Here is a 24,694-nt window from a genome sequence, read left to right as displayed (position 1 = left end):
GGCGTTCTCTGTATTTCCTGAATCTGAATGTTGGCCTGCCTTGCTAGATTGGGGAAGTTCTCCTGGATAATATCCTGCAGAGTGTTTTCCAACTTGGTTCCATTCTCCCCGTCACTTTCAGGTACACCAATCAGACGTAGATTTGGTCTTTTCACATAGTCCCACATTTCTTGGAGGCTTTGCTCGTTTCTTTTTATTCTTTTTTCTCTAAACTTCCCTTCTCGCTTCATTTCATTCATTTCATCTTCCAGGGCTGATACCCTTTCTTCCATTTGATCGCATCGGCTCCTGAGGCTTCTGCATTCTTCACGTAGTTCTCGAGCCTTGGTTTTCAGCTCCATCAGCTCCTTTAAGCACTTCTCTGTATTGGTTATTCTAGTTATACATTCTTCTAAATTTTTTTCAAAGTTTTCAACTTCTTTGCCTTTGGTTTGAATATCCTCCCGTAGCTCGGAGTAATTTGATCGTCTGAAGCCTTCTTCTCTCAGCTCGTCAAAGTCATTCTCCGTCCAGCTTTGTTCCGTTGCTGGTGAGGAACTGCGTTCCTTTGGAGGAGGAGAGGTACTCTGGTTTTTAGAGTTTCCAGTTTTTCTGCTCTGTTTTTTCCCCATCTTTGTGGTTTTATCTACTTTTGGTCTTTGATGATGGTGATGTACAGATGGGTTTTTGGTGTGGATGTCCTTTCTGTTAGTTTTCCTTCTAACAGACAGAACCCTCAGCTGCAGGTCTGTTGGAGTACCTGTCCGGCCGTGTGAGGTGTCAGTCTGCCCCTGCTGGGGGGTGCCTCCCAGTTAGGCTGCTCGGGGGTCAGGGGTCAGGGACCCACTTGAGGAGGCAGTCAGCCCGTTCTCAGATCTCCAGCTGCGTGCTGGGAGAACCACTGCTCTCCTCAAAGCTGTCAGACAGAGACATTTAAGTCTGCAGAGGTTACTGCTGTCTTTTTGTTTGTCTGTGTCCTGCCCCCAGAGGTGGAGCCTACAGAGGCAGGCAGGCCTCCTTGAGCTGTGGTGGGCTCCACCCAGTTCAAGCTTCCAGGCTGCTTTGTTTACCTAAGCGAGCCTGGGCAATGGCGGGCGCCCCTCCCCCAGCCTCGCTGCCGACTCGCTGTTTGATCTCAGACTGCTGTGCTAGCAATCAGCGAGACTCCGTGGGCGTAGGACCCTCTGAGCCAGGTGCGGGCTATACTCTCCTGGGGCACCGTTTCCTAAGCCCGTCGGAAAAGCACAGTATTCGGGTGGGAGTGGCCCGATTTTCCAGGTGCCGTCTGTCACCCCTGGAAGGGGAACTCCCTGACCCCTTGCGCTTCCCGAGTGAGGCAATGCCTCGCCCCTGCTTCGGCTGGCACACGGTGCGCTCACCCACTGACCTGCGCCCACTGTCTGGCACTCCCTAGTGAGATGAACACGGTACCTCAGATGGAAATGCAGAAATCACCCGTCTTCTGCGTCGCTCGCGCTGGGAGCTGTAGACCGGAGCTGTTCCTATTCGGCCATCTTGGCTCCTCCCCCCAGTCTTTTCAGATTTATGGAGAAACAAGATATATTGTTTGTGTAATTAACTTTGTGTTATATTTTCTATTGAAAGGTTGAAGACAAACATGATTTGGAGTCTCAAATAGAAGCATTAAAGGCAAATTTAGAGAATGAGAAAAAGAAGATGGAAAGGTACTGGTAATAGACTAAAAGGCACTGGTAATGAGACATAATGTTCATTTGTAACTAATACAATATTTAACCATCTGTAAATTTTTTATAGGTTTAGGAAGGAAGCTGATCGACTAAATAAAAGCTGGGAAAAGAGATTCTTTATTCTCAGGAACAGGTATGGTGTGATATATACAAATTCTATTTCTAAAAACATGACTAATCATCTTTTAAGGAAGTTAGGAATGTTGCAATTTTTTTACATATTAATGTTAAATCACCTCATATACTTCTACAAGAAAGGCAAAATAATTGGTCTAAAATAGAAGAGTAATCAAAATCACTGAGAAGTAAAAATATTTGAGATGTTTTCATTCCCTATCTGCGTTTCTGTCATAAAAGATCAGCAGGACAGACTCACTCTCTTAATACCTGGTTTAATCAGACCTATTTAGTCATCTTCTTTCATAGGGCTATTAAAACCTTTTCCTGCTCATTTGCACACAATGATATATAAGTAGTTTGTATTGTCTTTATAAAGTTGCTTTATATATCAGATCCTCTACCAGACACAACAGCTCCAGTTCCTCAGCCTCTCAGATCTATTTTTCACTCACATAAGCATTTTGTTTCTCTTCCCAGTATTCTCTTTGCCTTTTTCAAAATGGAGAAACTGTAAAATTCTGAAAAGGGCAAAAACAATGCAAATTGGAAAAATGCTTATTTTTTCCCTTACCCTGACATGTTAACATTAAAAATCTGTCTTCTGTTTAGTTGTGTTCTGCCATAATTTCCCCCAGATTCCCTGGGGGAACATGTATGGGAAGTTCTTTTGCAATATTCTTTCACAGTCAAGCATCATCCAGGCACGATGGGTTTAATGTTGGTCTGACGGAGGCCATCGGAGGTCAAACTTGTAACTTACATGTAAGATCCTGGGATGGCAATGCCTTACATGTGCACTGTATTTCTTAAGCATACACTATGGATCTTGTCTGTATAAACTTCTATACCTGGCTATGTATATTATACGGAAATAATTCATCCTAAGTGCGGTGACACAAAGAATCCACGCCAAGACAGAAAAAACACAGGATTGAGGGCAAAAACACCTTGTAGTAAAATGTTCTGCCTTGTTCTGTTTGGTGCTGAAATGATCTCCTACCCGTGTTTCATGTATGTGCTGATAAGCATTTTGTGCTGTGTAAAATGTGCATATTAACACCTGCCCTGTCTCACATAGTTATTTAAGAACAGAATGTAGATAGATGTGAGACAAAAGAAAATTAAAATATGCACTTGATTTCATTTCCCTGCACATAGGTTTTGGATTATCTCTAGAGCTGAATAAAATGACTTTCCCTTATTTATTTCTGTAGGGTTCACTTTCATCCTTAAGATTTACCTTATCTCTGACCCTACGGGATTTCCCCTATTCTTCAGTGATGATTTACAAGAACATATCAGTTTTACTTTTTTTTTTTTTTTTTTTGAGAGGGAGTTTTTGCTCTTGTTGCTCAGGCTGGAGTGCAGTGGCGCAATCTTGGCTCACTGCAACCTCCATCTTCTGGGTTCAAGCGATTCTCCAGCCACAGCCTCCTTAGTAGCTGGGATTACAGGCGCCGACCACCACACCTACCTAATTTTTTTTTGTATTTTTAGTAGAGATGGAGTTTAACGTTTTACTTCTAATTGATTTTCTATTAACCAAGATGTTGACAATCATATTAATCATTCTGGTCTCTGCAGACTTTATGTTGATATCTAAATATTTAGGAAAGCAGAAATATTTATTACTACACACTTTCTATGTTTTCTCATTTAACCAACTAATTGGGACATTGTAGATTATGTCTCTCTACTTAGGCTGAAGCTCCAGGTATTAATTCAATGTGGCATATACAGCACCATAGCGAGTGCATTTGTACAGAGTACTTCATCGTGGTGTGGTATGGAGATTAATTGTGTAGTCACAGACTTACATGGGCTAACATGGTAATTTCATTTTACTGTAACTGATCCTAGATTAGATGCACTCATTTTTGTTTAGTAGAGGAAAAACCTCACCTTAGCCAGTCAAGATCAGAGTCCAACCCAATGATTTCTCAGTCAATTCATGATTTACGCTGGGTCCCATTCCAATTCAGGGCTTCATTTCCAAGCTCCTTTTCCATCTCTACCGAGTTCTTATTTCCAGGAAGATTGAATGTGAGCAGTGCGGACAAGGGCAGGGCTAGTCCTTCCTCTTGGTGTGCCAAGCCTGATGCGACTGCCAATGTCATCATTGTCGCACAAACAGTATGCAGGTGTGGCATATCAGCTTCGGAACATATCCCTACCAGGCTGATGCCACGGTGATGCCGCTGTTTCCACCTCCACCCCAGGCGGCAATCCACATGCATCGACCTGAGCCACCCTCTGTTCTGCCTGATGGGCTCTGGGCCCGATGGACTCACTTTTGCCCACCGTGTTTATCAAGCACGTAAGAAATGTTACATGTGGTTCCTGTGCCACTCTGGCTTGCATATATGGAAGAGGTCCATGCACACATCCCTTCTCCTGCCCTCACTCAGAGCACTAGATTGCCATCCCAGAGAGACTGCAAACATCAGAAATCTAGATTGGCCATGCAAGGTGAAGGCCCACTCTGCTCATGTAGTCCCCTCACCTTGGAACCCTCTGTAAACAGAAACTTTACACTGCTCCTTACTTCAACAGAGTGAACACCTGTGTCCTCACCACACAGGTAAAGAAAGAAGGAATTAGCAGTGGCTTCACGGTCCCTGTTGCCCATCCAGCACCTGTCACCTCTCCTCCCAATTAGCACATATTCTGAATTGAATGCTTATCATTCCCTTGGGGAAAGTTTTCAATAACATTCAATTTGTCATAAAAATTGGGCTATTCCAATTTTCAATTTCTTCTAATCAGTTTGATAATTTGTGTTGTCTTTTATGTGTGGGAATTTTCTCATTTCATTGAATTGTCTAATTTATTGATATAAAGTTATTCATAATATCCTCATATTATATATATAAATGACAGTCATGTGTCACTTGGTGACAGGGATAGATTCTGAGAAATGTGTCATTAGGCGATTTCATCATTGTGTGAGCATCTTAGAGTGTGCTTACAAACCTAGATGGCATAGCCTACCACACACCTAGGCTATATGGTATAGCCTATTGCTCCTAGGCTACAAACCTGCACAGCATGAGACTATAACTGAATACTGTAAGCAATTATAACACAATGGTAAGTGTTTATGCATCTAAATATACCTAAACATAGAAAAGATACAGTGAAAATGCAGTATAAAAGATAAAGAATGGTCCACCTGTATAAGGCACTTACCATGAATGGAGCATGCAGGAGTGGAAGTTGCTCTGGGTGAGCCAGTGGTGAGTGAACGTGAAGGCCTAGGACATTACCATACACTACTGTAGATTTTGTAAACACTAGACACTCAGGCTACACTAGATTTACAAAAAAATATATTTTTTCAATAACAAATTAGCCTTAGCTTACTGTAATTTTTTTACTTTATAAACTTTCTAATTTTTAAAACTTTTTGACTCTTTTGTAATAACACAGCTTTAAACACAAACATATTGTACAGGTATACAAGATTATTTTTTCACATGGTGGTGCTCACCTGTAGTCCCAGCTACGTGGCAGCCTGACAGGTGGGAGGATCGCTTGAGCCCAGGAGGTTGAGGCTGCAGTAAGTTGTGATCACGCCCTGCACTCCAACCTGGGTGACAGAGTGAGACCCTGTCTCAAATAATATGTATATAATTTTTTCCTTTATATTCTTATTCTTTAAGTTTTTGTCTGTGTTTAAATTTTTTTATTTTTATTTTTTACTTTTTAAACTTTTTTGTTAAAAACTAAGATACAAACACACACACTAGCCTAGGCCTACACAGGCTCAGGATTGTCAAGACGTTACTAGGCAGTGACAACTTTTCAGCTCCATTATAATCTTATGGGACCACCATTGTTTATGCAGTCCGTCTTTGACCGAACATCGTTATGCAGTGCATGACTGTATCTGTAAGATCTGGTAATGTCCCTTTTTCATTCCTGATACTTGTGTTTCATTCCTGAGAATTTGTGTTTTTCTCCTTTTTTCTTAGTCTAGTGGGAGTTATCAATTTTGTGTTATTTATTTCAAAGAAATAACTGCCTTTGCTGAACTTTTCTCATATGTCTTTTCATTGACTTTTTTAAAATTTTAATTTTAATTAAAAAACTTTTTTTTCCTTTCTAACTTTTATTTTAGGTCAGGGGGTATGTGTGCAAGTTTGTTACATGGGTAACTTGCATGTCGTAGGGGTTTGGTGTACAGATAATTTTGTCACCCAGGTAATCAGCATGGTACCTGATAGGTAGTTTTTCATTCCTCACTCTCCTCCAAACCTCCACCCTCAAATAGGCCCTGATGTCTGTTGTTCCCATCTTTGTGTCTACGTGTACTCAATGTTTTGCTCCCACTTATAAGTGTGAACATGTGGTATTTGGTTTTCTGTTCCCGTGTTAGTTTGTTTAGGATAACGGCTTCCAGCTCCATCCATATTGCTGCAAAGGACATGATTTCATTCTTTTTTATGACTGTGCAGTATTCCATCGTGTATGTGTACCATATTTTTTTATCCAGTTTACCATTGATGGGCATCTAGGTTGATTTCATGTCTTTGCTATTGTGAACAGTGCTGCAATGAACATGCATGTGCATGTGTCCTTATGGTAGAACGATTTATACTCCTTTGGGTATATACCCAGCAGTGGAGTTGCTGGATCAAAGAGTAGTTCTATTTTAAGTTCTTTGAGAAATCTCAGACTGATTTCCACAGTGGCTGAACTATTTACATTCCCATCAACAGTGTGCAAGGGTTCCCTTTTCTCCACATCCTCACCAGCACTTGTTATCTTTTGTCTTTCTGATAGTAGCCATTCTAACAGGAGTGAGGTGATATCTTATTGTGGTTTTGATTTGCATTTTCCTGATGATAAGTGATATTGAGCAATTTTTCATATACTTGGCCATTTGTGTGTCTTCTTTGGGGAAATGTCTATTCAGTTCCTTTGTTCACTTTTAAATCAGGTTGTTTTCTTGCTGTTAAGCTGAGTTTCTTATATATTTTGGATATTAACCCCTTATCAGATAAGATGTACGGTTTGCAAATGTTTTCTTCCATTCCTTAAGTTGTCTTTTCATTTTGTTGTTTTCTTTACTGTGAGGAAGCTTTGTAGTTTGAAATAATCCTATTTATTCGTTCTTGTTTTTTGTTGCTTGTGCATCTGGTATTATATTCAAAAAATCATTGCCAAAGGCCAACGTGAAAAAGCTTTCCCTCCTATGTTTTCTTCTAGGAATTTTATGGTTTCAGGACTTATGTTTATGCCTTTAATCCATTTTGAGTTAATTTTTGTGTACTATGTAATATAGGGGTCTAATTTCATCCTTTTGCATGTAGATATCCTGTTACTTCAACATCATTTATTGAAGAGACTATCCTTTCCCCCATTGTATATTCTTGTCACTCTTGTCAAAAATTAGTTGACCATATATGCATGAGCTTATTTCTGAGCTCTCTAATCTGTTCCATTGGTCTAAGTGTCTATTTTCATGTCAGTACAATCATACTGTTTTGATTACTATAGCTTTGTAACATAGTTTCAAATCAGGAAGTGAGCTGCCTCCAGCTTTGTTCCTTTTTCTCAAAAGAGCTTTGGCTAGCCATTTGGGGTCTTCTATGTTTCCATAAAATTTTAGGATTATTTTTCCTACTTCTGTGAAAAATGCCATTGCAATTTTGGTGGCAATTGCATTTAATCTGTAGATTACTTTGGGTAGTATAGACATCTTGACAATATTACTTCTTTTAATTCATGAATACAAGATATCGTTTTATTTATTTGTATCTACTTTAACTTCTTTCTTCAGTGCTTTATAGTTTTCAAGATACAGATCTTTTACCTTGTTGGTTAAATTTATACCTAAGTATTTTATTCTTTGATGCTGTTATAAATGGAATTTTAAAAAAAATTTCTTTTTGGATAGCTTATTGTTGGTATATATAAACACAATTGATTTTTGTATGTTTATTTTGTATCCTGTAACTTTACTGAATTTATTAGCTCTGATGGTTTTTTGATAGAGTAATTGACTTTTGCTTTTATCTTGTTTCCTTCTAATTTTTAATGTTTTATTTGCTGTCTTTTTACTAGATTTCAAGAAGGAAGCCTAGATCATTGATTTTTCAGACTTCTTTTCTTTGAATATATGCATTTAACACTATATATTTTCTTCTAAGTATTGTTTGAGCTGCTTCCCACAAGTTGTGACATATAATATATTTATTATTACTCAAACAAAATATTTTCTAAATTCAATTTTATTTCTTCTTTGATCCATGGGTTATTTAGAAGTAATATGGGCTGGGCACAGTGGCTCATGCCTGTAATCCCAGCACATTGAGAGACCAAGGCAGAAAGATTGCTTGAGCTCAGGAGTTTGAGACCAGCCTGGGCAACAAAGTGAAACCCATCTCTACAAAAAATAAAAAAATTAGCTGGGTGTCGTGGCATGCACCTGTGGTCCTCCCAGCTACATGGGAGGCTGAGGCAGGAAGATTGCTTGAACCCACGAGGTCAAGGCTGCCATAAGCCCTGTTCATGCCACTGCACTCTAGCCTGGGTGACAGAGTGGGACATTTTCTCAAGAAAAAAAAGGGTAAGTAATATGTTTTATTTCCAGTAAGTTGAAGATTAGCTAGTTATAGTTCTAGTTTAATTCTCTTGTGCTCAGAGTATTTACTCTGAATAATTTTAATCTGTTAAAATGTCTTCATGTTTGTTTTATGGTTCAAGCTATGGCCAGTTTTTTAAAATGTTTTTATTCTTGAAAAGAATGATTTTTTTTTTTTTTTTGAGCCGGAGTTTTAGCTCTTGTTGCCCAGGCTGGAGTGCAATGGCGTGATCTCAGCTCACTGCAACCTCCGCCTCCCAGGTTCAAGCAATTCTCCTGCCTCAGCCACCCGAGTAGCTGGGATTACAGGGATGCACCACCACGCCTGGCTAATTTTTTTTCTATTTTTAGTAGAGACGGGGATTCTCCATGTTGATCAGGCTGGTCTCAAACTCCTAACCTCAGATGATCCACCCACCTCGGCCTCCCAAAGTGCTTGGGATTACAGGCATGAGCCACCATGCCTGGCCAAGAATGAAAAATTTTGTCATTGATGGGTGCAGAGTTCTAAATATTTCAATGAGGTCAACCCATTAATTTTGTTGTTTCTATCTTTTACATACTTATTAAATTTTTGGCATCATATCCAACTATTAAAACAGAAGTATTAAATTTTCTACCATGATTATAGATGTATCTGTTTCTTATTTTAATCTGTCCATTTTTACTTTACATAGTTTACATCTTAGTTGTTGGGTACCCACAATTTAGATACTGATCTCATCTTGTGAAGTTATCAGTAATATCTATCATTATGAAATGCTTTTATCTTTAGTAATGCTCTTTAGCTTATTGTCTGCTTAACTATTTGGTTAAGAGTACATGGTGTATTTTTTTCTAACTTTTTTCTTTCAGCCTATCTTATTTCTATATTTGAATGTGTTTCTTGTAATCAGCATATAATTGAGTTTTTAACCTAATCTGTCAGTTTTATTTAATTGTCATACTTTATTTATTTACTTTAAGTGAAAATACTATAGTTGGGTTTGTATTTACTACTTATTGTTTTCTATTTGACCTGTTTTATATTTCTTCTTCTCTCCTTTTTGCCTTGTTTTGAACCAATGAACCTTTTTTATTCCATATTTTCTTTTATTAATTTGTTAGTTATTCATTTTCTTTTTTTGAAATTTCTCCTTTGTAAAATTTTATTCTTAGCTTATTGCAGTGTTTTAGAAATTACTATTGATACCAATTTCCCAAGTATTCTAGAACCTTAGACTATTTTCACTCCATTTAATTCTCTCCTATATTTTAATTTTAATTCTCTCTATTTTTTTAACTCCATGAAAGGTTGCTATTGTTGTTTGGCATACTCAGTATTCATTTATATTTACTCACACATTTACTGTTTGTTGGGCTTCTCATTTTTTTCTGCTTATTATGTTTTCATCTGAGATCATTTTCATGCTGCCTGAATAGCTCTCTTTCATTTTTTGTTTCTTCATTTTTAATACAGGTTTGCTGGCAAATAATTCTCTCAGCTTTTCTTTGGAGGAAAATGTCACTATTTTACCTTAATTATTGAAGAAGGTTTTTGCCAAGTATAGAGTTCTATCTTGGCAGTTATTTTTTCAGCCGGTTAATAATGTCAGTAGGCCGGGCTTGGTGGCTCACGCTTGTAATCCAAGCACTTTGAGAGGCCGAGGCAGGTGGATCATGAGGTCAGGAGTTCGAGACCAGCCTGGCCAACACAGTGAAACCGCATCTCTACTAAAAATACAAAAATAAGCTGGGTGTGGTGGCGGGCACCTGTAATCTCAGCTACTTAGGAGGCTGAGGCAGGAGAATTGCTTGAACCCAGGAGGCGGAGGTTGCAGTGAGCCAAGATCGTGCCACTGCACTCCAGCCTGGGCAACAGAGCTAGACTCCATCTCAAAATGAGTAAATAAATTTTTAAAAAATAAAAAAAATAACGTCAGTAATTTGGCCTTCATTGTTGCTGTTGAGAAGTCAGCTGTCAGTCTTACTGTTGCTTTTTTTTTTCATGTCTGGGTACTTTAAATTTTTTCCTTTGATCTTTGGTTATCATTAGTTTTATTATGATGTCCCTAGGTATAGTTCCTTTTATTTATCTGGTCTAGCTCTTGAATCTATGGGTCAACGTCATTTCTGAATTTTGGAACATTCTTAGCTATTATCTTTCCAGGTATTATTTCTGCTTCATTCTTATCTACTCTGATCCTCCTGCTTCCTTCTTTTAAAAAACCATTGTGATTACATTGGGCCCACTAAATAATCTAGAATAATTACTCTATCTCAAGATCTGTAACTTACCACATCTGCAAAGTTCTTTTTACTTTGTTAGGTAGCATACTCAAAATTTCCAGGAATTAGAAAGTAGATATTTTCATGGGGGGCAATGTTCACTCTACTACAATCAACCTTCTGGTCCCCAAACAATCATGCCTATCCTGCATGCAAAATGCGTTGACCACATCCCAATATCCCCCAAAGTCTCAACCCATTACAGCATCAACTCAAGTCCAAAATTTCATCTAAGTGTTATCAGCCTCAGAAGTCCCAGTTTGCATCATCGAAATTAGGTATGGTGAGACTCTGGTTATAATTCATCCTGGGACAAAATTTCTCTCCATATGTAGACTTGTGAAATTATAGATTATTTGCTCCCAAATACAATAGTGGGAAAGTCATTGTATTGACATAAATGTCAATAATAGCTATAGACATTCTTGTGTGAAAGGGGAGAAAGTAGAAGGGGAAAATTGAGTCACTAGTCCAAACAATTTTGAAATTGTTTCAGCATAACGCCATTAGGTTTCAAGGCCTGGGCTAATTCTCTGTGACTCAAGGTTCCACCTTCTGGACCCAAAGCACTACTACTGAGTCAAATATCTTCTTTCATGAAAGGTAGCACATGTTTGACCCTGAGTAGTTTTATCAATCTGTTTCCTGCTCATAGAATTTTGGGAATCCAATAACCTTCTTTCATTTATTTCCTTTCTCTGTCCTTTTCAGTGCAATCTGATATAATAGTGTTGTTGCTGATATAACATTCTCAAAATCTTGTGGGTCTCCCATGTTTGTCATGGGAAGTCACTTCATTAGATGGGAGGCTCCTTCTCAGGTCTTTCCTAGATAATCTCATCTCTATTTTGGACTCTACTGAGATGGCTGAAGGGATGTCACACATCTAATCTCTTCAAAGAGTCTTTTGTGTGAGTAAATGCTGTGATTTTTGTTTCTTCCTAGACTCTAAAGGTTGTCCAGCCATTCTCTTGCCTTCTCTACAGAGTATGTCTTCCTGACAACAAATCTCCTAATTTTCGCATCGCTTGCAATCAAGATAGGCTGAGAATTTCCCAAATAGCTAATATATGTGTGATGTTTCCACACACTGTAGTTCTTATTATCTTTGATGTGTGATTTCTCCAATCTTAAGTCAACAGGAACTCTTTCAAGTTGATTACTGTGTTCTTTTGACATAACCTTTGATGACTTTGTTGAATTCTGGTAGAATAGGATGTCCCAGGTTCATTCTGTGCGTTTATTGCCTTAGATCTAGAAACAGTCATTTCTGAAAAATGCCCTGAATTATTTTGGTGAAAAATGCTTTTTGAAATCACAGTCTGGGCAGTAAAGGTGATCATTGCCATTACTTCTATGCCTTTTCTGAGCTGAAAAACATGTAAGTTTGTTTGGTTTTTGTGTGTGTGTGTGGTTTTTGGTTTTTTGTCAGACAGGGTCTCATTGTGTCATCCAGGCTGGAGTGCAGTGGTGCAATCATGGCTCACTGCAGCCTTGACCTTCTGGGCTCAGGTGAACCTCCCACCTCAGCCTTCTGAATTGCTGGGACTACAGGCATGTACCACCATGCATGCCTGGTTATTTTGTTTTTATTGTTTGTAGAGATGGGGTTTCACCATTTTGCCCAGGCAACATGTAGTTTTAAAAATGAAAGAGGTAGTATGTTCATGCTAATATTTTTAAATTTTTATTTGGTAATATTTTAAAATTTTAATGTAGTGTCCTACCTCATTAACATAATGCTTATTTGCTTTATGCTATGATTTACATACATTTTAAGTTTCATCATTTTTTTAATTTCAGCTTTCATGTCCTTAAGAATGAGATGTTTACAAGGCACACACTGTTTCGTCAGTTTGCGGTGCTTGCTGACACATCCTTCAATTATATTGTAAGTGCATGTAATGTTTGGATGCTATTTGTCTCTTTAAATATACCTGTCTGTTTCTTTTTGTTCTCGTTTAAGGTTTATCGAGCCCCTGTCATTACAGGCTCTAGAGATAGTACAAGGCAGTCACTGCTAGATGCTGAGGGTGTTAAGACAAAGTGCCTGAACCCAAAGAGCTCAGTCCAGTGTGAGAGGTAGATGTGTAAACAAATTGCCACAGCGCAATATGGTTGAGCTACAATGGGGCAAGTACAAATTTCAGAGGAGCGGGCACTCATTCTGCCTGGAGCATATCTGTCAGTCTGCCCATTTGTGGCCACGGATGTAATATTGGGAAATATCAAAGCTCAGAGTCTAAGCTTCCAGTCACATCCAAAGGAAAAAAAGAAGATAGGAGAATCTGTTCCTAGTGCCAAGCCATTCAATTTCACATTAGAATTCATGTAATAGATAAAGCCCAATTCTATATTATGCTATTATTTAGCCTATTTGACTTACTGTTTTCATTTGGGGGTTGTAAATGTTAAGGTAAATGATGCCCAGTATAGAAATATATCCAGTAAATTTCAATTAATAAGTAAACCAAAATGAGACAAACTTTGTTGAGAACCTGCTGTGGTGCTAAGTGCTCTGAGGACAAGTCGGGTTTGTGGGGAAGGGCCTAAGAAACATATAAATATATGCTCTTTTTTTTGCTTCGGGAGGCATACAATCTAAAATCATCTTCTTTCTGAAATTTTTTTTCAACATTTGTCACTTTAAGACCATTTTCTAAATTTAAGTTGCTGCAGGAGATCAAAGAACTTAAGTACACTTGCAGGATAATATTAAATTAATTCCTGTTTATAACTAAGTTTATATAGTAACCTTGCTGAGGATTTTAATACTTGATTTCTCTGAAATGTTCCCAAACTGATCTACATAGATAGGAATATATATAGCGTCTTTTTTCCCCTCTTGGTTTTTCCTCTTCTCACCTGCAGGTTATAATTTTAGTTGAAGTAATTCTCATTTTAGAAATTTAATCAGTTCAGCAAATAAAACATTGGAGGATCCAGGAGAATATGGTGTCACTCAAAATCAGGCTTTTTTATGATTGTTGGCTGGTAGCATTTTCTAGTCTAAATTTGAATTATCCAGGCTTTATGAAACAGACTTCTAAATCTCAAAATTATACCAATTCAAGCACATGAGTAGATCCAGTATTTTTCCTGAGTACAATCTTGGCCCTGCCCTCAAGTGGCCATGCAATTCACCTTCCCGTGGAGGCAAATGGAGCTCCATCTGGTCTAGAATCCATCCATGTGCCACTGTTTCCTGGATTCAAAGTTTATGAATCTTCATCTATATGTCCACACAGTATGTTGACACATGAGATACTCATCAGTGTATACAGATTTTCAAATACTGAAGAAAAACTGATGGGGAAGGAGAGGGAAAGAGTAAGCAAGTGAATGTGTGAGTTTAGATCCACTAACACTGTCCCTTGGTTCCCTCTCTCTAGTCATTCATCCACCCTACAAATATTTGTTGAGGACACATAAGTACCAAGCACCAAGCTACATGCTGAGTGTAACATAGTGAACAAGACAAAAATGGCTCTTTGCTTCACAGACTGTAAATTCCATGAGGTGACAGACTGGTCCATCTTATAAACTATTTTACTTGCAGAGCTTAGAATAGTGCCTGATCTACAGTGTGGAAAAGATAGGCATTAATAGGGAAACATCGGAATTTAAATTACAAATTTGGATAAATGCTATGAAAGAAAAAGTTTGCTATGATATTACTATTGGGGTATATTTTACATATGGTTAAATGCACAAGTAGTAAGTGTGCCATTTGAAGAGTTTTGCTTTGTAACCATCATGTAAGTCAAGGCATTGAGCATTTCCATCATCCCTGCAAGCTCCCTCATGTCCCTTTGCAGACAATGCATTGCCCCCATCACCACACCAAATAAGCGTTGTTTCGATTTCTATCACTACAGATTAGTTTTGCTTGTTCTTAAATTTATGTAGATGGACTCACACAGTTTATACTTTGCTATGTCTGGCCCATTTTACACAGCACAATACTTTTAAGATCCACCCATGTTATTGCATGTATCCATGGCAGTTGTTCCTTCTTACGTTCCTTTGTAATGCTGAGTAGTATTCTATTGAATGAATAAACCATAACTTGTTTATCCATCTGGCCTCATTGGACAAATGGGTTCTTTCCAGTTAAGGCTATTATGAAAAAAAAGCTGCTATAAACATTCTCTTACAAATCACTTGTGAAAGTTTGTTTTAATATCTCTCAGGTAGGAGTGGAATGGCGAGGACACAGGAAGTGTGTGTGTTTAACTGCATAAGAAACCACAAAGACACATGCATGCACATGTTCGTTGCCGCGCCATTCACAACAGCAAAGACATGGAATCAACCTAAATGCCCATCAACGGTAGACTGGACAAAGAAAATGTGGTACATATACACCATGGAATATGATGCAGACATAAAAAAAGAGCGAGATCATGTCCTTTGCAGCAACATGAATGGAGCTGGAGGCCATTATCCTAAGTGACCTAACACAGAAGCAGAAAACCAAATACCACATGTTCTCACTTATAAGTGAGAGCTAAACATTGAGTACACATGGACACAAAGAAAGGAACAGACATGGGGGCCTACTTGAGGGTGGAGGTGGGAGGAGAGTGAAGATTAAAAAACTACCTGTTGGATACTATGCTTACTACCTGGGTGATGAAGTAATCTGAACACCAAACCCCCATGATACACAATTTACCTGTGTAACAAACCTGCCCTGTACCCCCTAAAACTAAAATAAAAGTTGTTTTTCTGTTTTGTTTTGAGACGGAGTCTTGCGCTGTCACCCAAGCTGGAGTACAATGGCACGATCGTGTCTCACTGCATCCTCCACCTCCCAGGTTTAAGTGATTCTCCTGCCTCAGCCTCCTGAGTAGCTGGGATTACAGGCATGCGCCACCAAGCCTGGCTAATTTTTGTATTTTTAGTAGAGATGGGTTTCACCATGTTGGCCAGGCTGATCTCAAACTCCTGACCTCAGGTGATCCACCTGCCTTGGCCTCCCAAAGGGCTGGGATTACAGGTGTGAGCCACCACGCCCGGCCAAAGTTTTTTACAAAAAATAAACAACAAAATTGCCAGTACTCCAAAGTGACTGCATCGTTTTACCCTTACACCAGCAATCTTTGAGAGTTCCACTTGCTCCACATCCCTAACAACTTGATATTGTTTTTTTTTTGTTTGTTTTGTTTTGTTTTGAGACAGAGTCTCACTCTGTTGCCAGGCTGGAGTGCAGTGGCACGATCTCGGCTCACTGCAACCTCTGCCTCCCAGGTTCAAGCAATTCTCTGCCTCAGCCTCCTGAGTAGCTGGGATTACAGGCACCTGCCACCACACCTGGCTAATTTTTTTTTTTTTTTTTTTTTTTTTTTTTTTTGAGATGGAGTCTTGCTCTGTCACCCAGGCTGGAGTGCTGTGGCACGATCTCTGCTCACTGCAAGCTCCGCCTCCCGGGTTCACGCCATTCTCCTGCCTCAGCCTCCCGAGTAGCTGGGATTACAGGCACCTGCCACCACGCCCAGCTAATTTTTTTGTATTTTTAGTAGAGACAGGGTTTCACTGTGTTAGCCAGGATGGTCTTGATCTCCTGACCTTGTGATCCGCCCGCCTCGGCCTCCCAAAGTGCTGGGATTACAGCCACTGTGCCCAGCCAATTTTTGTATTTTTAGTGGAGACAGATTTCACCATGTTGGCCAGGCCGGTCTCGAACTCCTGACCTCGTTATCCACCTGCCTTGGCCTCCCTAAGTGCTGGGATTACATGCGTGAGCCACAGTGCCCGCCCAATATTGTTAGTTTTTAAATTTTAACCATTTTAAAATGTTATTGTAATTTTAATTTGCATTTCCCTAATTAATGACGTTGAGCATCTTTTCGCATGCTGATTGATCATTCTTAGGTCTTCTTTTTTGAAGGATCTACTTAAGACTTTTTAAAACTTGTGGCTAAATGCACATAACAGAAAATTTGTCATTTTTGCCATTTTTAAATGTACAGTTCAGTAGTGTCACAAACATCCAAATTGTTCAACCAAATTCCAGAACTCTTTTCCATCTTGCAAACCTGAGGCTCCACACTCATTTAAAAAACAAATGCCCATTCCTCTATTCCTGTACTTTTGTCCATTTTTAACTGTTATTGAATTGTAGCATTTTGTTAGATATTCTGAATACAAGTCCTTTGTCAGATATATGTATTACAAACATTTTTTTCCTCAGTCTATAATTTTTCCTTCTATTTTCTGAATGGTGTTCTCTGAAGGTCAGATATTTTTATTTTAATGAAGACAACTTAGTTATTTTTTCTGTGGCAGATTGTATTCTCTGTGTCTGTGACGATATCTCACATTCTGTATATATTTCTTATAATATTGATCTTGTCTTTTTTCATTGAATTTCACCAGTTCTGTTTTTCTAGATCAATTGACTGTGTATGTATGAGTCTATTTCTAACTACGTTATTCTTTTCCATTGGTTTTTTGTCAGTCCTTTTGCCAATATCACACTGTCTTAATTAACATAGCTTTCCTAGTAAATCTTGAAATCAGGTAATGTAAATCCTTTTATTTATTTATTTTTATTTAGCTTTTTTTTTTGAGATGGAATTTCGCTCTTGTTCCTCAGGCTGGAATGCAATGGTGCGATCTCGGCTCACCGCAACCTCCGCCTCCCGGGTTCAAGCGATTCTCCTGCCTCAGCCTCCCGAGTAGCTGGGATTATGGGCATGTACCACCACACCCGGCTAATTTTGTATTTTTAGTAGAGACAGGGTTTCACCATGTTGACCAGAGTGGTCTCAATCTCTTGACCTCATGGTCTGCCTGCCTCAGCCTCCCAAAGTGCTGGGATTACAGGCGTGAGCCACCGTGCCTGACCTTATTTAGCTTTTTTTTTTAGCCTTGACTTGAAAGTCATTATTTAACTTATATTTGAAGTTCAGAGGTACATGTGCAAGTTTGTTATATAGGTAAACTTGTATCATGGGGGTTTGTTGTACAGATTATTTCTTCAGCCGGGTGTTAAGTCCGGAACCCATTGGTTATTTTTCCTGATCCTCTCCCTCCTCCCATCCTCCTCCCTCCGGTAGGCCTCAGTGTAGTTGTTTCCCTCTATATGTCCATGTGTTCTCATCATGTAGCTCCCATCATTTATAAGGGAGAACATGCAGTATTTGGTTTTCTGTTCCTGCATTATTTTGCTAAGGATAATGGCCTCCAGTTCTATCCATGTTCCTGCAGAGGACAAGATCTCATTCTTTGACATGGCTGCATAGTATTCCATGGTGTGTATGTACCACATTTTCATTATCCAGTCTATCATTGATGGGTATTTAAGTTGATTCCATGTCTTTGCTATTGTGAATAGTGCTGCAATTAACATATGCGTGCATGTGTCTTTATGATAGAACAATTTATATTCCTTTGTGTATATGCCCAGTAATGAGATTGCTGGGTCAAATGGTAGTTCTGTTTTTAGGTCTTTGAGGAATCGCCACACTATTTTTCACTGTGGTGGAACTAATTTACATTTCTACCAACCATGTGTAAGTGTTCTTTTATAATAACATGACTAGATTTTAGTTTTTAAAATCTCACCTTCATTTATTTACACTTAATTGGCAAACTGAAACTATATGAATTTATCAACATAGGTGACGTGTGATATATTCCTGGCATCCTGCTCTTTTTGTTTCCTGGCTCATGTAATACGAACTGCATTTTACTTGCTTTTATTTCCTATATTATAATGGTAAACCGTAAGGTAAACTCAAGTACCCACTACATTTCTGAAATTATCAAAACCAAAAACCAAGTAAATTTTGAGTCTTAAAACACTCTGCAAGACAAGAAGATATATGTGTTTTTGTTCCCTGAACTTCGTCTCAGCCCTAATTTCATCAATATATTCCCCTCTTCCTTCTAGTCTTTGTTAATTTACTCTTTGTAGAGAACCACATCATGATTATGTTATTCTTTTTATCACACGAAAGTATTTTTGGTTAATTACCTTCTGCTTTCAGCGCTCTAACTACATGAATAGCAATTATTTATACTTACATTTATATGTTTATGTTTAACCTCACCGGCTACTTTTTAAAAATCATGACTTCCACAGGTCTTGAGTTCTTAGTTTTGATTTATTTCTTATAAATTGGACCATGAATTTGAGTCTTTTCCTTTTGTTCTAGAGGAAATATTCTATCCACTTCGCAATGTCTTGACCTGACTAAGGCCGGTTTAATTTTTGTTTGTTGCTAATTAGCCCACCTTCCCCATTTTGGAAATTTGTATGTTGTGTTTTTTAACCTTGAAATTTAAAAAGATGTCATCAGGATATGAGTAAACATTATTTTATTAATTTCTCTTGAAGAAAATGGGCCTCTCTGGTAGTCCTTTTCTTCAACTCAGCCATGTTTCTTATGTACACTTTTCTTTTTCTTTTAAAGACAGAGTCTTCCTCTGTCACCCAGACTGGAGGGCAGTGACATGATCATAGCTCACTGTAACCTCAAACCTCTGACCTCAAGTGATTGTCTTGCCTCAGCCTCCTGAGTAGCTGGGACTGCAGGTGTGCACCACCACACTTGGCTAATTTTTTTATATTCTTTAGAGACAAAGTCTCACTGTGTTGCCCAGGCTGGTCTTGAACTCCTGGCCTCAAGTGATCCTCCCGCCTCAGCCTGCCAAAGTGCTAGGATTGCAGGTATGAGCCATCATGCCCATTATGTACACTTTTAATGACTACTGTTGTGGGATCTGGGATCTGTTTTTGTTTCTTTTTCAGAAACACTATTGTGGGTCAGATACCTATTTTTCTGTCCTCCATAGTTAATCACATTCTCTTTCATGTCATGTTATCCTCTTTGTTCTTTTCCTTGACATTTTTTGGAAACTTTTCTGGTTTGCATTTTCCTTCAAAGCTTCCTGAAGAGGTTTCAGGTATGCTGGGATATTGATTCTCCTTGGTCCTCCAAGTGGCAGGCTTTAGGGCATTACTAGAGTAACCTGAAGCTCTGATCCAATAGTCTAAGCCCATGAGCAACTTTGTTGATTTATCCCAGTGCTCTGTGTGAATAGTGTGTTTTTATGTATACTGTGGCAAACTAAATGCCAGGGAACATTGCTCTATATTCTTGTTCTGTTCTCTCCATTTCACCTCTACTTCTTGCTATCTCAAATATTTATTTTAATTATTGCATATTTAGTAATTTTCTTATGCTTTATGCAAATATATTTATCCTAGCCTTTTTCTCAGCCTATTCTTTTATCCAGGGAGTAAGGTTCCCCATTCTTAATCTCTTAATTTGGGGTCAAGTCTAAGTAGAGAGGAGTTTATTTTGTCTCGAGTCTAAATTATGTTGTTTCATGTTTTTTTGTATGCATGTTTTTCAAACTATTAAATAACCCATGGATAACAAAAGGATGGATGAAAACACATACGCACAATTTAAAGAGTGATAACAACACGAATGCCCGCATTCCCGAGACCAAGGCCATAGCTAGATTATTACCATGCCCCAGAAGCCCACCAATTGCATTCCTCTTCATTTCCTCCTGGAGGGAACTATTGCTCTAATTTTTTTTTTTAATTTTCTTCATAGTTTTATCACTTGTGCATGTATTTCTAAGCAGTATGTTGTTGAGTTTTGCCAGTTTTTAAGCTTTCTAGAAATAAAAAATAAGTAAATGAAAAATGCACACATTGTTCTGTGATTTTGCTCCATTTTCTCAACATTATAATTCTAAGATTCATTCATGCTGGTGCTAGTGGTTGTGATTCACCCATTGCGAATATTCTAATATCTAATGAAAAATGCACACATTGTTCTGTGATTTTGCTCCATTTTCTCAACATTATAATTCTAAGATTCATTCATGCTGGTGCTAGTGGTTGTGATTCACCCATTGTGAATATTCTAATATCTAATGAAAAATGCACACATTGTTCTGTGATTTTGCTCCATTTTCTCAACATTATAATTCTAAGATTCATTCATGCTGATGCTAGTGGTTGTGATTCATCCATTGCGAATATTCTAATACATGAATATACCACAACTTATTTACCCATTCTGCTGCTCATCAACACTTAGGTTGGTTCTCACTTTTTACTATTATGAGTATTATTGCTCTCAACATTCTTCTAGTTTCACCTGGTACACAGATACAGGGGCTTTTCCAGGTTTTATACTCGTAACAGAATTGCTTGTCATAAGAGTACTGGTAAGTTCACTTGCTATGGGTAAGCTGCTGTGATTGCAACAACAAAAAATACACTGACTTAAATAGGTTGAAGGCTACTTCATTCATGTTACAGTGAAGAAGCAAGTGGCTCCAGGCAGGATAATGCCCCATGAGGAGCAGTACTCCATAAAGTGGTACACAGGTTCCTTCAGTCTTACTGCTCTGACATCTCCAAAGATATTTTACTCACCCACATAAATAAAGGTGGTCAACTTCATGTCCATGGGTTCTAGACTTTCTCCAGAAAGAGAAAGTCCAGGGCAAGAATATTTATCCTTAAGGATATGACCCAGAAATTGCACATATCTCTTCTACTCGTGTCCCACAGGTCTGATCCTAGACCTAGAACTGCGTCCAATTGCAAGACAGGCTGAGAAAGTTGCTCTCTGTCTATGCAGCCAAATACCTAACTAAAGCCCAAGAGTTTGAGACCAGCCTGGGCAACAAAGTGAGACCCTGTCTCTACAAAAAATAGAAAAAAAAATTAGCTGGGCATGGTGGCACGTGCCTGAGACTGAGGGAGGCTGAGCTGGGAGGATAGCTTGAGCCTGGGAGGCCAAGCCCACAGTGAGCCATGATTGTGCCTTTGCCCTCCAGCCTGGGCAATAGAGCAAGACCCTGTCTCCAAAAAAATGAAAGGAGGAGATTAGATATTGAAGGACAATAAATAGCCTCTGCCACAGAAGCTAATGCCAGATAGTTTTCCAAAGTAATATTACTCTGACACTCTAACCAGGAACAGATGAAAGTTTCTAGTGTTCCATATGGTCTTCAGCACTGATATTGCCAGACTTCATCATTTTTGCCAACCTGTTATCGTATAATGCTTACTCATGGTTTTGGAGTTTATGTGTATGTATGTGTGTTTATAATTTTTTTTGCCTTTTCCTGATTACTAATGAAAGTGATCATCTTTTTAAATGTTTATTGACCATTCAGATTTCCTCTTTTAGGTACTGCAGGTTTCAGCCTTTTGATTCTATTGGTTTATTTCATATTTATTTTTTCATAGGAATTCTTTATATAACTTGGATACTAATCCTTTACCAGTTATATGTATTGCAAATGTCTTCTTTCAGTTTGTGGATTAAGTTTTTAATCTTTTTCTGGCTTTTGTAATAAATAAATGTTCTCAATATTAATGTTACTCTGACTTAATCTTTTCCTTTCTGTCTTTACATTTTTTTCTGCCTTCTTTAAAAAGAGTTCACCTAATATTTAATCACAAATGTATTATTTTCTATGGTCTTTAAACTTTTGGCTTGTTTTGCTTTTCATATTTACAAATTTAATCCATTTAGAATTTATATTAGTGTATAGAGAGATGGACGTCTGGTTTCATTTCCTTTTATTATAAATAAACATCTGAAGTATCCTTTTAATAAAAAGTCTGTCTTCTCCCTTGATATATAATTCCACCTGTCATTATTAAGGGCTCATATATATGAGTCTATTCTGACTCATTCTGTTTCACTGTTTCTTTTCCTGCACCAATATAACACTGATTTAATATCTAAATCTTATCTGATAAGGCTAATGCTCCTGCCCTATTTTGCAAGAGTGCCCCAGCTTTATTGGATCTTTGCATTTCCATGTAAATTTTAGAATCGGATTGTCAATATTCACAGAAAAAAAAAAACAAAAAAAACAAAACAAATTTTATTGGTATTTCAATTAGAATTATGTTAAATCTACAGTTCAATTTAGGCACAATTAGCATCTTTATCACTGAGTCTTCCAATCTGTAAATATGTTATATATTTTGTTTAGGTATTATTTCAATAGGGTTTTATAACTCTATAGAAGTCTTGAAAGTACCTTTTTTTAGATGTAATCTTAGGTACCTTGTATTTTTATGCTATTATACTTAGATGATTTGCATATTACTCTAAGTAGTTTGTAATCAGTTTTTGCTTTATGTAATTTTAGTCTGTATTATTAGATGCTTACTATTTTATAATTGTATCTTCCCGGTAAATTGAACATTTTACCATTATGTAATGACAAACTTTTTTTATTATTATTATACTTTAAGTTCTAGGGAACATGTGCACAACATGCAGGTTTGTAACATATGTATACATGTGCCATGTTGGTGTGCTGCACCCGTTAACTCATCATTTACATTAGGTATATCTCCTAATGCTATCCCTCCTCCCTCCCCCCACCCCACAACAGGCCCCGGTGTGTGATGTTCCCCCTCCTGTGTCCAAGTGTTCTCATTGTCCAGTTCCCACCTATGAGTGAGAACATGCGGCGTTTGGTTTTTTTGTCCTTGTGATAGTTTGCTGAGAATGATGGTTTCCAGCTTCATCCATGTCCCTACAAAGGACATGAAATCATCCTTTTTTATGGCTGCATAGTATTCCATGGTGTATATGTCCCACATTTTCTTAATCCAGTCTATCATTGATGGACATTGGGGTTGGTTCCAAGTCTTTGCTATTGTGAATAGTGCCGCAATGAACACACGTGTGCATGTGTCTTTATAGCAGCATGATTTATAATCATTTGGGTATATACCCAGTAATGGAATGGCTGGGTCAAATGGTATTTCCAGTTCTAGATCCTTAAGGAATCGCCACACTGTCTTCCACAATGGTTGAACTAGTTTACTGTCCCACCAACAGTGTAAAAGTGTTCCTATATCTCCACATCATCTCCAGCACCTGTTGTTTCCTGGCTTTTTAATGATTGCCATTCTAATTGGTGTGAGATGGTATCTCATTGTGGTTTTGATTTGCATTTCTCTGATGGCCAGTGATGATGAGCATTTTTTCATGTGTTTTTTGGCTGCATAAACGTCTTCTTTTGAGAAGTGTCTGTTCATATCCTTCACCCACTTTTTGATGGGGTTGTTTGTTTTTTTTCTTGTAAGTTTGTTTTAGTTCTTTGTAGATTCTGGATATTAGCCCTTTGTCAGATAAGTAGATTGCAAAAATTTTCTCCCATTTTGTAGGTTGCCTGTTCACTCTGATGGTAGTTTCTTTTGCTGTGCAGAAGCTCTTTAGTTTAAATAGATCCCATTTGTCAATTTTGGCTTTTGTTGCCATTGCTTTTGGTGTTTTAGACATGAAGTCCTTGCCCATGCCTGTGTCCTGAATGGTATTGCCTAGGTTTTCTTCTAGAGTTTTTATGGTTTTAGGTCTAACATTTAAGTCTTTAATCCATCTTGAATTAATTTTTGTATAAGGTGTAAAGAAGGGATCCAGTTTCAGCTTTCTACATATGGCCAGCCAGTTTTCTCAGCACCATTTATTAAATAGGGAATCATTTCCCCATTGCTTGTTTTTCTCAGGTTTGTCAAAGATCAGATGGTTGTAGATGTGTGGTATTATTTCTGAGGGCTCTATTCTGTTCCATTGGTCTATATCTCTGGTTTGGTACCAATATGATGCTTTTTTGGTTACTGTAGCCTTGTAGTATAGTTTGAAGTCAGGTAGCATGATGCCTCCAGCTTTGTTCTTTTGGCTTAGGATTGTCTTGGCAATGAGGGCTCTTTTTTGGTTCCATATGAAGTTTAAAGTATTTTTTTCCAATTCTGTGAAAAGAAGTCATTGGTAGCTTGATGGGAATGGCATTGAATCTATAAATTCCCTTAGGCAGTATGGCCATTTTCACGATATTGATTCTTCCTATCCATGAGCATGGAATGTTCTTCCATTTGTTTGTGTCCTCTTTTATTTCGTTGAGCAGTGGTTTGTAGTTCTTGAAGAGGTCCTTCACATCCCTTGTAAGTTGGATTCCTAGGTATTGTATTCTCTTTGAAGCAATTGTGAATGGGAGTTCACTCATGATTTGGCTCTCT

At 38.1% G+C, this 24,694-nt stretch overlaps 1 protein-coding gene across 1 annotated transcript in view; it reads left to right on the top strand.

The window, feature by feature from the left end:
• Positions 1-24,694, top strand: part of C8H10orf67 (chromosome 8 C10orf67 homolog) — a 164,513-nt gene that overhangs the window by 107,959 nt on the left and 31,860 nt on the right. Inside the window, exons 11-13 of the mRNA XM_054522065.1 lie at positions 1,585-1,664; positions 1,756-1,821; positions 12,469-12,556. Of these exons, the coding sequence (XP_054378040.1) occupies positions 1,585-1,664; positions 1,756-1,821; positions 12,469-12,556 (234 nt within the window). The remainder of the gene's footprint in view (positions 1-1,584; positions 1,665-1,755; positions 1,822-12,468; positions 12,557-24,694) is intronic.

This window comes from Pongo abelii, chromosome 8, assembly GCF_028885655.2.
Source record: "Pongo abelii isolate AG06213 chromosome 8, NHGRI_mPonAbe1-v2.0_pri, whole genome shotgun sequence".
Classification (NCBI taxonomy): Eukaryota; Metazoa; Chordata; class Mammalia; order Primates; family Hominidae; genus Pongo; species Pongo abelii.
Note: the sequence above shows the minus strand (reverse complement) of the source record. Positions and strands in the feature narration are given on the sequence as shown.